Raw genomic sequence first — 13796 nt, forward strand, 5'->3', positions numbered from 1 at the left:
CTGCAAAATGTGTTTTCATAACTCAATCATTAAGAATATATAAAATCGTTGGAAGAAGAATAACCTAAATTTAACCTCTCCAACAAAAACGGTGTCACTTCCTTTACACCAAAATTTAGACCAAGAGTAGCTACCATAAACTAGATGACAAAAAATGTGAAAGGATTCAGAGTAGTTCTTCCTATTTGTCTCTTCTTGTTATTATTAGTTTAATATACATCAGAATAGAGTTAAGGAAAGCAATGTAAATTGCAAGAATCATAGAGTACTGCTCATTCATGTGCCCTTATAAGGTCTCAATAGAGTATCATAAATTTTCAAATCTAATGTATTGACGAAGTATTCTGTAAATTATTACAGCAAAGTAAGCAAGTTACCAGATGATTGTATGATGAGAACCTTTACATTCCTAGCTCATAAACATAGCACACTCAGCGTCTGCGGATCGAAAATTGCTCATCTAATGCATGATAGTGTCTCGCCCGTCCAAAATCATAAATAAAATGAATAGGTGAGAAACCGAAAAGTAAAAGAAGGAATATGTGAGAGAAAGAAAAATTTACAAATATTTGTATTGGTTTTCTCTTATTTATGTTTAATGCCCATTAATTTATTATTTATTAAATTTAACGTTTTTCTCTTATTTATGTCTAATTTTTCATTTATTAAATTGAACGTTTTTTTTATATTAAGATAAAATAATAAAAATAATAATTAGGAAAGAAAAATTAGTAAAATAAAATAAAATTCATTAGTAAAGATAAATTAATAAATGGTAATTATGATAAAAGAGAAATGGTTATAAAATGTTAAAAAAATATAATAAGCCTATGTGAGCTGAGCTGTGGTGAGAGCGTGAATGTCACCCTCCATCTATTTTATTAAGCATCATTATATATATATAGATTTCCTATTCTAATTCACAAAAACAAAATGCATATATTGCAAATTTAATTTCTGATTTCCATTACAATAGTGGCTAAATAATGTATTTATGCAATTCTGTAGCTAAACTTTTCAAGGAAATCTTGATTCTGAATTATAACGATTCCGGAGTTGTAAAATGTATTACAAAATTTTAAGAGGGTGTAGTTTCTTTTACTTTTACCAACTGTTGTTGCAATTGTTTTAAGTATATTTTGTCAAATTTGTAATATATTTTCAAAGTGGAATTGAACTTATACTACGCATTAACCTTTAAATGTCTATATTAAACAAAAAGTTTCATATAAATATTTTTTTTTTTTTTTAAATAAAGGAAAACTAATATGACACTTCACAAATATGACCCCCGCTTAAAGTTAAAGCGCTCTCAAATTAAATCGAACCCGTAACATTTTGGTCTCTTAAGTCGATCTTACCACTAGACTACCTTGATGGGTACTTAAAATGAGAACATTAGTTAAACACATAACTTACAAACACATTTAACCAAATTAATCAAGCGAACAAAACTTGTTATCTGAGGGGCTCGAACCCAAAACCTTAGAAGACCGAAGATGATCCATCTCCACTATGTTTGAAGAGATTGAAACATTTCATTTTTAGTAATTTTAATTACTTTATTTTTCTCGTTCCTCCAAGAAAATTTCACATTCATAATTTTATTTAAGTTTGAAATATTATTGAAAGCGCTTTGTATTTAAACGGGGGAGACATGTGTAGGTTAGCTTTTCTTTAATTCTCAAAATTAAAGTTTAAAATATTAAAAAATATATAAAAAATTCACACCTCTAAGTGAGTAAAATTGACTTAATTATCACATGAATTGAATTATAAAAGATAATTTTTTTCACAATAAAGGTGAATTGCTGCTAAAATTTTGGCTCAATCACATTTAAATCAAATCAAATTCATGTTCAATATCAATTAATAAAAACTCATATTTCAATATTTTGGTTATCTAAAAAAAATATTGTTAATGAATTTACACCTAAGGAATTAACAACTTCCTTACTTTGTGAATCAACCTTCTACAAATTGGACATACCCTTGTCTCCCCTTCCATGATCCTGCACCATTCCAACCCAAAAAATCATCAATTATTTTTCCCAAATACCCATGTCACATGAATAATGAAAAAAATTCTATTTTTTTGAAAAAAAGACAAACAAACTAAGTACTCGAACAACTTACCTCAATGCACAATTATGACATGTTGCACAATGCCCACAAGGCACGAAGAAGCAATTGCGCATCATATCGTAACAAATCACACAAATCTTCCCATCATACAAGTCCTCCCCAGAACTAGACGATCCTTCGTCATCATCTTCATCCTCTACTCTTGTCCCGTAGGGTACCCTATAAGTCTTATCTGGAATCAAAGGATCCACCTCCGTTGATACACTTGCCGAAGTTGTATGCACATTATAATTTTCCTCATCCGTCTCTAAATTGCAAGCTCCAAAATATCTTAGTATTAACAAAGCAACAATCACGACAAATCCTAAAATAAAAAACAGTTATAAGTACAAATATATATTTAAGAATAAAGATTAACCAATTTAATTAATAGTAATACCTAGAATGGCTATGTAGGTTACAAGCCGAGCAATGAAAGAGAGCTCAACATACCAACCGTCGTCGTCGTCACCGCCCTTAAAAAACCAGGTTTGATGATATTTATTATATAAAGACTTTTAATAGTGATATTAGTGGGAATAGAAATTTTTACTCTCAAATTATAATAAGTATCATTACTAATATGAACAACTACTTACATCATATGGGGATGGGGATACAAGGACAAAGAATTTGTTGGTGGGGAAAGCAAAACCGAGATGAAATCGACATGATCCGCTAGACGATGAATCACAAGTTCTATCTGCTTTCGTGATATCGTACATTTTGGATGCGACGTTTATGGATATTGTTGTGCTAATAGTGTTGATTGTGTTCAAGTTTGCGATAGTAACATAATAGATATCGTCTTCTTCTATACAATACTCGGATTTCATACCTAAAATTTTGTGATTCAGATCAAATACACAATCTTTATTCATTAATAATCCAATTGAAATGAGAACATTAGTTGTAATTTGTACATCTCTTACTTACCATGTCTTGTTGACTCATAAAGATGAGTTGCATTAAAGACAGGACTTGTTGGCTTCATAATTGCCCTGTTTTTTTCCCCTGTATTCACCACATTTTTCATTTATTGTTATTGGGAAACCATAAATACTGTTTAAGATATACAAATTTTTATTTTATTATTTATTAAAGTACAAATTTAACCTTCCATCCTTTTTGATAGAGAAAGGTAAATTAGAGATATTGATAACCAAGAGGTCAGCTGACTAATTGAGAAAATTAAAAAACAGAGTATTAACATTGAGCTGCCCTTGATTCTTTAATGAGGGAAAATAAATTAAATTTGAAACTGAACAAAATCATCCATGGAAGTTTCTTACAAAAAATAAAAACACACTACATAAAAATCACCACAAATAAATATTTTTTTAAGTAATTCAATAATTATTTAAAAAACCCTTATCCAAAAATGCTCTAAATCTATAAAGACAACTAAATTAAAAAGGTATCATATCTAACCAATTAAATATTTCAACATCTATTTTTACTTAAAAAAATTTTAATTAACCACATTATTAAATAAACAGGTCATGAAAAGAAATATTTTAACTATTAATTTTACTTATTCTAGTTCCTCAATTATATCTACTTGACAAATCATTTATAAATAATTTCACATCTCTGGATGTAATTCTTGACTTAATTTATACAAATATTTTATTACCTTTAATTAAGGAAATTCTCATCTGATCAAAGCTGGTAATACTAGTTCTCCCTTCCAATCTGATATGAACCCTTGATCCTTTGTTCAACCACAAGAAAAACCCCTAAAATAATCTCGAAATCTCCATTAATAATTCCACATTAGTTAAACTCAAACAATTTCATACCTTTTCACCATTAACAGGAAGATTTAAGGATTTCGATAAGTTCCAATTCTTCTGCAAACTCAGCCGAGGTTTATCAGAGAATCTGTAAACAAGAACTCCTTTCTTATCTCTGTCTCTAACTTCCATTTCTCTCAAAAACAGAGAGTTTGTTTTGATCAAACGAGACGACCCGGGTCCCATTAAGACTCGACAGTCTTCAAAGTAGCCATACTTTAGAATTCCACAAACTGCAGAAATGGTGATGGATTTATGAGAAAAAATTGAAATTTCTTGAAGATGGAAAAGAATCGAACATGCCTGAAATCAAGAGAAGTAAGGGAACAAGTAATCGAGCTAATGAATCCTGCCATCGAATTGGTTGAACACTGGTTATGAATGGTGCCGTTTCCAACATTGGACGATACATGTTTTGTGTGTGTGTGTTTGTGTGTGTGAGAGAGAAATTGAGAGAGAGAAATTGAAGACTGGTTGATTTGGGTGGAATTGAAATCAGCATGTATATGATGAAGTCAAGTGTTAATAATGAATAAAAAAAACATATTAGGGTTTGTTTGGTTTGGGTTATGAAATAATTTTTAAATATATCAACTTTTCACCTATTAACATGTTTAATGTTGGTATTTCTTTTTTTAAGTAATTTAAAAATAAAATCTTATTTGATAAAAGTATAAGATTATTTTTATATTTATGCAAAGTTAAAACAATTCTCACCGTCATAAGTCTTATTTTAATGTGATTAGAAATTCAATATTTGACGATTGGTCTCTTAGACACTTTCACTAGATATATTCTAAGTGAGTTGTTTGATAAAAATATAAATTAATTTGAATAAATTATTAAAATATTATATATATTTAAACTTTAAATTAATAAAAATAAAATAAAAGTGGATAGTGAAAGTAATTGGTTTAAATCTGTAAGTAAATTATTTAAAAAATAATTTATCAATTAAATGATTTAATAAATAATTTTTTTAAAAAAAAAATAAAAAACTTAAAATCTCAAAATTAAACTAAGCTAATATCCACTTATCAATTAAATTATAAATTAAAGCATTATTTTTTCACCTAATGACTTAATTTTTGTATTATCAATTTAAACAAAATTAGTTAAAAATACAATCCAAACAAGGCTTCTGAGTCAGTTAGTTGAGATTAGCAGGTGGGAGTGGAGAAGAATGGTAGTCAGGTGAATACTTGGTTTCCTTTTGGAATGTTAGGTGTCACGTGTTTCTCCAATTAGCTTTATGCACCCAAATGCTAATAATGTGTTTTTCAATTATTATTATTTTTTTAACACATATTTTAAAGTTTTTTTTAATGAGATTCCAACATTATTTTTTTAATTACAAATTATTTGTTTATAATATAATATTTGATTATTCTTCTCTATTTCTTGTATAAAGTCTTTTTAAAGTCCCTTTCAAAAACAAATATATTGATTTTATAAAAATATAATTGTTTGACTAAAATTTCAACCAAACTAACTTAATCAAGATGGTTCTGATAGGATCGGTTATAGAGACCGAGGTCTGGCTATTGATAACAATTAACAATTAACGATTCGATTTTATTTCTGTTATAAGTTAAAATATGTTTCTATTCTTCACAAATACTTCAAACTTTTGAAACAGTTTTAAGGGCGGAAGTGTTCGTCGGATTTGAAGTTTTGAGCCAATGAAAGATGAAAGACATAAAGTAAAGAACACAACAAGTTGTTTATTGATGTTCGGAGCAAACCCTCCTACGTCACCCCTTCTTCCACAACCGGAAGGATTTCACTAAACTCTTTGAATTAAATACAGTTTACTGAACTAGCTAACACTCTGTTGAACAGAACAACCTTAGTTCAACTTACAATATTAGGAACAATATTCTTTAAACTAGACAGTTTTTGATTCTTTCTCTCTTGAACTTGGAAGATGATAGAAATTAGTAAGTGCAAGAGTAAGCTTGTAAGACAGTAAGGTGAGCAAAGTAACCAATAATTCGTCTGTTGTCCTCGAGTATCTATTTGTAGTAGAAGGACACAAACAATCGAATCTTCTTCATGGACACGTGACAAGCATCCATTAGAAGGCCGCCCAAAGAACAAGAGTACAACAAACTCTGAGCAAATGGATCGTGGCCGTACCGAACTGGTAGTGCGCCGAATATCCTCTCTAATATTGTCTTGTACTGGACAAACCGTTGGAAGGACATTTGCGTACGTGGCGTTCGTTCATTAGATGCAATTAACTGGCTTGTCAGACTATACATGAGTGAGTGGAACAGAGTAGCAGACAACTAATTGATCGTGGGTAGACACATGCTAACTTCAAACGGCAACTGAAGCGAGGCATTAGACGTGCTCCATTAGACTGCCTAGTCTAAGGGAGTTAGACGTCAACGTCTAATAGCGTGTTCCATTTAGGGATGGCAATTTGAAACCGCCCCGTGAAAATCGAACCGAATTGCCTCGTTTGGGACGGTTTTTCCCCGAAACCGAACGAGGATGGGGCGGGGATGGTATTTGTGTCCCCCGCCCTGCCCCGCCCCGATTTCACCCCAATTCTACCCCGAATACCATAAACATAATTAAATATATTAAATCATTAATTTATTTATTTATTTACTATATTTTATAAGAGTATTAAAATTATTTCTTTATAATAATATAAAATTTTAATATATTACAATATATATTATATTAAAAAATTGGTTTATATAATTTCATTGTATAATATTTATTTATTTTTTTAAAATAAAAATTATTAACGGTGCCTCGCGGGATTCCTGAAACCGAAAAAAACTGAACGGGGCGGGGATGGTAATAAAAAAATCCCCGAAATTAAAACGGGGCGGGGATGGTAGTTGCATTCCCCGCCCCGAACTGCCCCATTGCCATCCCTAGTTCCATTAGACCGACAAGTCTAATGGAGTTAGACTGCAACGTCTAACTACGCATCCCTAGAAGTTAAAAGCCAACTTCTAACTACGTTACCCTTTAAAATACCACGTCTAATGAAGTTAGACCTCAAAGTCTAACTACGTATCACTTCAGACTTGTCTAAAGGAGTAGACTACCACATCTAATAGAGTTAGACCTCAACGTCTAACTACGTATCTGTTAGACTTCAAAGTCTAACTACATATCACTTCAGACTTGTCTGAAGGAGTTAGATGCCAACGTCTAACTACGTTACCCATTAGACTACCACGTCTAATGGAGTTAGACCTCAACGTCTAACTACGTATCTGTTAGACTTCAACGTCTAACTACGTATCACTTCAGACTTGTCTGAAGGAGTTAGATGACAACGTCTAACTATGTTACCCATTAAAATACTATGTCTAATGGAGTTAGACCTCAACGTCTAACATCGCAACATGTCTAATTAGCTATCTTAGACCACGTCTAATTTAGCCAAATCTGATGCACCTGCATAGAAACAATTAGACGACTTAGCTTTATTCATAATTGAGTTTTAATCACAATTAAGTTTTAATAACATATAATCAAAGTAAAGTTGGCATAGAATAGACTTATTCTCTTAATTATTTTAATCAAAATAATTTGACCCAACAAGTTCACTTAACGAACTAAAGGCTAGATTTGTTATTAAGGGTTTTAGTTAAAAAAAAGAGAAAAATGATCGATTGTAAAAGATTCTAAAATAAAAATTCTAATGGGTTTAGAGAGGATCTAAAATTTGACGAGTGATTATGATAATGTATTTGCACCAGTTGCTAAAACAATAATATTTAGACTTATATTAGATTTGACAACAACAAATAATTGGCATCTACATGAAGTAGATGTCAATAATATTTGTCTGAATGGACACATTAATTCAGATGGTTATAAATAATTAGAAAAAGAGAAAATTTATAAACTTCTTAAAAGTTTTTATGGCTTGAAATAAGCTTCTAGATAATGAAACTTGAAATGTACAACCGGTTAATTGAATTTGGTTTTAAACAATTTCAAAAGATCATTGTCTTTTTATCATGTATATTGTTAAATGAATTGTTTTTTTTATTGATGTATGTAGATGAGATATTAATATGTGGAAATGATTTAAATGCTATTGAGAATGTTAAGACATTCCTTGATAATAAATTCTCAATTGAAGCCAATTTTTTTCTTAGTCATTTTTTTTCTTAGTCTTGAGACAGTTAGACTGATAGAGGATTATTTCTAAATCATAGAAAATACGTTCTTGATATTTTAAAAGAAACATGACTAATGTGTTCCAAACTAGAAAAGACTCATTTAATTAATGGTCTTAAACTTTAAAAAAAAATGTATGAGTTGTTGAAAGATCTTGAGAAATATAGACGGTTAGTTAGACGTCTAATATATCTGAATTTTACTAGGCTGATTTGACATACATTGCAACAACTTAGTCAATTCATTAATGAGCCAAACGTTGTTCACTGGCAGGCAACCTTTAGAGTGGTTCGATACCTAAAAGGTTCAACATCGTTAGGCCTTTTTTATTCTTTCAATAAACATGTGTTTGGAAGCTTTTTCAAATGCGGATTGTGGAAATTGTGTTGCAAGTAGAAGGTCCCTTACAGGATTCTATATCAAACTAGGGAATTCACACATTTCATGGAAAACTTAAAAGCAAGCGACGGTTTGAGATCAAGTGTTGAAAAAGAATATAGAAGTCTTGGTTCCATTGTATATGAACTGTTATGGATTTCATATATATTAAACGATCTCCAATAAACTGTCCATTTGCCGATCAACTTGTGGTGTGATAATATGTCTACTATACACATCACTGAAAATACAATGTTCCATTAAAAAAACAAAATATTTGGAGATTGACTACCATATTGTTTGAGATATATTCAAAGATAGTTTTTTTATTCCTAAGCATGTCTACACACAAGAAGTTATTGATTTCTTCACCAAAGCCTTAAATCCTAATCGTTTTCAGACTTTATTGTCCAAGATGAACCTTAAAGATGTTATTTTGAGGCATGTGTATTAAAATAAATATACATTATGTTCACATAAGAATGCCTATATTTTGATTGAGTCTGTACACATGGGTATGCCCATGCAATAGTTATAATATGTTATATTAGATAATTGTTCAATAGCTAAATTAGTTTTAGTTCTAAAGTTATTTCTATTTCTGTTATTATATCTATAGTTTAAGGACTATTTTGTAATATGTAAAAAGTTATTGTTCTAGTTAAAAAATCAGAAAATGACCCCTTAGGATCCATTAAGTTTTTTCTATTCTTGTTCTCACATACAAAAACATTACACAATCACAAGTTTTTTCACTTAATTTTGAAAATCAATAATATTTTATTGAAAATGTTACAAATTGAATTTCTATTGAAGTAAAGTAATCATAACAACAAATTATATAATTATAATAATTTATTTTTCGTAGTAGAAGTCTTTTGCATCTATCATGAATGGATGTCAGCTATAAATTTTTGAAAATCAATTAAGGTTTGATTTTGATAAACTTTCTGCATTTTCTATTGTTTGATGATTTTATCGTTTTATTAAGATAATGATAGAATATCATTGGTGGATCGTTAGGTTCTTATGTTCTTCTCCATCAATCTTAGATCGATTGTGAAATTCAGGGAGGGGAATATGATAAATGCATGAATATAGAAAGTTTTAAGGAGATTAGGTCAATAATGACTAAGAATGTTTCCTAAGATTCAATTTCTATTTATTTGATCACCTCAAGTCATAAAGACCAAAATACGATTATGATTTAACGTACTAAAACATTTTAAACTTTAAACTGTAAACAAAGTAAAACATAACAAGTACAATTACTACCTTCTCTAAGGAAAAGATAAGTCATTGTCTACAATGCTTGATGGTGTTGTAATGAAAAACTATCAAAGAAAAGATGAAGGTAAAATCTTGACTTGAATGAGGCCAAAATGGGACAAAAAGACAAGAAAAATGGCTAGGACAATCTCATTGCAAATTGAGAGCAACAAACATTGATAGTAAGATAAAGTGGTTGATGACACTATTACTTCAAAGAAAATTGATGATTTGATGATAGAAAGGGAAAGGGAGTTGAATAATCATCATAAAAGTTGGCATTGATTTGTTGGTAATTTATTCAAATATAATAATATTGTGGGTAAGTTGAATTTTTGTATAAATGGGATTTTCTTTAGAGTTGGAACTTTGATAGCCATTGCATTTCTGAGATTTGCATGAGATAATGAAATTGTAATTAATTGATCTTTTTATGGTATTTAGAATTGCACACATTAAAACTTCTTTTCCATAAGTTACAAATTTTGGCCATGGATCAAGAGTTGTTGGAACTTAATTCAATATTTTTATTTTAAATCTATCCGAAATAGGAAGGGTTAGAAGAAAGAGAAAAAGAATAATATTGTGCATACATATTTAAGATTATTGAGCTATTTATACATGAATTACATTAGTAAATATAATATAATATAATATAATATAATATAATATAATATAATATAATATAATATAATATAATATAATATAATTTATTCTTAACACACTCCTCAAGCTTAAGGTTGAAGAGAATTGAATAACTTGAAATTGGAGACTAAATCTTGAAAACGATGAGGATGAGATCTGGTAAAAATGTCGTAATTTGATGTTGCAAAGAAATAGGAATAAATTGTATGATATCATTAATGACATGATGTCATGTCAGATGACAATCAATTTCGATGTGTTTGATACATTCGTGAAATACAACATTATGAGCAATCTGTATTACACTATTATTATCACAGAACATAGGAATAACAGAGTATGAAGAACACTCATATCTTGGAGTAACCATTGTAGCCAAAGAAGCTCAAAGGTAGTATTTATAAGAGAATAATATTCAGATTCTATACTAAAGCGAGAAACAATAGTTTGTTTCTTACTTCTCCATGAAATGAGAGATGTGCCAAGAAATAAACAATACTCAATAGTTGATCGACAGTCAGTTTGATCAACTACCCAATCAACAGCAGAGTATGTTCGTAATTTTAGAGGAGAAAAGTGAGCAAAATGTAGTCCATTAAATAAAGTTCCTCTAATGTAACGTAATATGCGAAAACGGTATGAAGTGAGCAGTACGAGGAGATGGCATAAATTGACTCTCAATATGGAAACCATATACAATATCTGGTTGAGTGATAGTAAGATATATAAGACTACTAACTAGTTTTCGATAAAGTGTTTCATCACTTAGTGGAGTACCATCAATAGAAGACAAGTGCTTCGTGGAGTCAAAGAGTTTGTTAACAATTTTTGTGTTAGTAATACCGACTTGAGATATGAGATTAATTGCATACTTAGCTTGTGATAAATAATAAACATATTCATCTAAAGATACTTCAAGGCCCGAAAAGTAACTTAAATTTCCAAGATATTTCATTTCAAATTGTTGATGTAGAAAATTCATGAGAACGATAATTCCAATAATAAGATAGAAAAGTAATTATCATGTCATCCACATAAAGTAAAAGTAAGATACAAACTTGATATGTTAATTTACGCAAAAACAATGAATGATCATACGAGATAGATTTTAAACCAAGATTACCAATGGTGTAGCTAAATTTAGAGAACCACTCTCTAGGAGCTTGCTTAAGACTATAAAGAGGTTTGTGGATTCTACAAACTTTATTTGGAGGATGAACATACCCAAGTGGAGGTTGCATATACATTTCTTCGGTTAGTTCACAATTAAAGAAGGCATTTATACATCCATTTGAAATAGTTACCATATTTTTTAGTAGTTACTGCAATGAGGCTACGAACCAAGGTCAATCGAGCGATATGAGCAAATGTTTCCTCATAATCAGTACCATAATCTCGAGTATATCCCTTAGCAACAAGGCGAGTTGTATATCATTCAACTAAACCATATGCTCGTGTCTTAATTTCAAAAACCTCATTCTAAACTAACAACCGACTTATGTGAAGGTAAATCAACCAAGTCCCAAGTTTTTGTTTTGGTAAGTGCTTGAAATTCTTTTATCATTAATTGCTGCCACAAAGGGTTAAAGTTGGCATTGTAAAAAGTACGAGGTTCATAGAGAGAGACAATAACTGAGTACACATTACGAAGACGAATAGAAGGTTGAATTACACAATTGGTATGACGAGGAGGTGGTGGTGGTGATAGTGGTGATAGTGGTGGCGATAAAGAAGATTCTTGAATGATATGATTAGATGAGGTATGCGTTGGATTTTGAGTTGGAGAAGATGTCGATGTAGGAAATGTAGGTGGAGTTGAGTCGCATGAGTTTTTAAATGGTCCTACACAAAAATTTCAGGATCACGAAAAAATTGAATAGGAGGTTCATTGACTCTAAATTTAGATAGAGTTGAAAACATCTTATGTTCCCAAAATAATACATAACGAGAGATACGAAGACATTGAAACAATGGATCCCAACACCTATATCTCTTGTGTTCAATTCCATAACCTAAGAAATAACATAATCGAATTTAATGTTCTAATTTGGTGTACTCATGAGTTTGTAATAAAACAAAATAATCACATCCAAAACTTTGAGAGTTTGATAATTCAGAGCTCGATTAAAAAGACGTTCAAAAGGAACTATGTTACCTATGACAGAAGAAGGAATACAATTGATAGTATAAACAACAGTGAAAGTTGCTTATTCCCAAAAGTTATCAGGACAAGAAGATGAGATAAGAAGGGCTCAAACAATATTAAGAATGTGTCTATATTTTCGTTATGCACGACCATTTTGTTAAGAAGTTCTAAGACAAGATTTTTTTAATAATTATGCCCTCTTGTGCTAGAAACTCTATGAATTTTGCATCTTTATATTTCATGGCATTATCAGTGTGCAGAATTTTAATTTTGAAGGAAAACTGAGTTTGAATCATATTAGCAAACCGAATGTAAATTGAGGACAAATTTAGACATATTACGCATCAAATAGATCCATGTATAATGAGAAAAATTGTCAATAAATATAACATAATATTTCAAACCACCCATAGTAATATGTGGTGCAAGACCCCAAATATTAGAGTGAATTATTTCAAAATATGCTAAAGAATTAGAATTAATCATTAGGAAGAAAGGTCAAACATGTCCTATAGAAAGTTCACAAGAAACATAATCAAAATTTTCGGTATTAATAGGGCTTAAAGAACCATTTTAAATTAAAGAACTAAAACGATCTGTAGAAGGGTGACATAATCGAGAGTGCCAAATTTGAGAAGTGATAGCTCCAACAAAAATTTGTGATGGAAGAGATAGATAAGTGAGTTTAAACAATCGTTCAACCTTACGTGTTGTTCTAATAATTTTCTTTTTTTAAGGATCTTGCGCAACACAACCATTACTCGAAAAAATTATATTAAAACCAAGATCACATAGTTGTCCAACAAAAATAAGATTTAACGAAAGTTTTGAAACAAAAAAATTTTCAGGTAAGGACAGTATAAAAATTTGAGCGGTATCAATAATTTGAACATTTAAACTAGTATTATCACCAGTATGAACAACATGCGGAATAATAAATTTTCTAGTAGATGTGAGAAAAGAGGATTCTGAAGTCATATAATTACAACATCCTGAACAAAAAAACCATGAGGTAGATGTACCTGATGTGGTAGATAAAACTGGAGAAGATAAGATTGAAGAAGATGTAGTATCATGATCCGATTGAAGTTTTGTAAAAGTGATTGAAGGTCTTTAAGAGAGAATTTGAGAAAAAGTGTTCTCTGATGAAGTACATGTCACAACAGAAATCATAGAGAATGCAATGACCATAAAATCTAGATCATATCATGTTAGAAGAGAAAAAAAAGAATAATATTATGCGATATATATTTAAAATGATAGAGGTATTTATAAATGAG

The 13796-nt window shown here is 30.1% G+C and overlaps 2 protein-coding genes across 2 annotated transcripts; both read right to left on the reverse strand.

The window, feature by feature from the left end:
• Nucleotides 1-1740: 1740 nt before the first annotated feature.
• LOC124927667 (E3 ubiquitin-protein ligase APD3-like) lies at nt 1741-3142 on the reverse strand. The gene is made up of 5 exons (XM_047468122.1): nt 3061-3142; nt 2724-2962; nt 2525-2600; nt 2137-2449; nt 1741-2012 (listed from the first exon to the last, which is right to left on the reverse strand). The coding sequence occupies exons 1-5, from the start codon at nt 3116-3118 to the stop codon at nt 1934-1936; spliced, it is 765 nt and encodes a 254-aa protein (XP_047324078.1). The 5' UTR covers nt 3119-3142; the 3' UTR covers nt 1741-1933.
• A 598-nt stretch (nt 3143-3740) lies between these two features.
• LOC124924406 (E3 ubiquitin-protein ligase APD3-like) lies at nt 3741-4435 on the reverse strand. The gene is made up of 3 exons (XM_047464447.1): nt 4224-4435; nt 3927-4153; nt 3741-3863 (listed from the first exon to the last, which is right to left on the reverse strand). Exons 1-3 carry the CDS (start codon nt 4420-4422, stop codon nt 3741-3743), a joined length of 549 nt encoding a protein of 182 aa, XP_047320403.1. The 5' UTR covers nt 4423-4435.
• Between the last annotated feature and the right edge of the window lie 9361 nt (nt 4436-13796).

Source organism: Impatiens glandulifera, chromosome 2, assembly GCF_907164915.1.
Source record: "Impatiens glandulifera chromosome 2, dImpGla2.1, whole genome shotgun sequence".
NCBI lineage: Eukaryota > Viridiplantae > Streptophyta > Magnoliopsida > Ericales > Balsaminaceae > Impatiens > Impatiens glandulifera.

Coding starts and splice junctions, on each gene's coding strand:
- LOC124927667 (XM_047468122.1), bottom strand. CDS start 3,118: ATGAAGCCAACAAGTCCTGTCTTTAATGCAACTCATCTTTATGAGTCA. Junction 2,601..2,723: donor TATCCCCATCCCCATATGAT/GTAAGTAGTTGT, acceptor TGGTTTTTTAAG/GGCGGTGACGACGACGACGG. Junction 2,013..2,136: donor TGTCATAATTGTGCATTGAG/GTAAGTTGTTCG, acceptor GGAATGGTGCAG/GATCATGGAAGGGGAGACAA.
- LOC124924406 (XM_047464447.1), bottom strand. CDS start 4,422: ATGCTGATTTCAATTCCACCCAAATCAACCAGTCTTCAATTTCTCTCT. Junction 4,154..4,223: donor CTTACTTCTCTTGATTTCAG/GCATGTTCGATT, acceptor CCATTTCTGCAG/TTTGTGGAATTCTAAAGTAT. Junction 3,864..3,926: donor TTCCTGTTAATGGTGAAAAG/GTATGAAATTGT, acceptor AGATTATTTTAG/GGGTTTTTCTTGTGGTTGAA.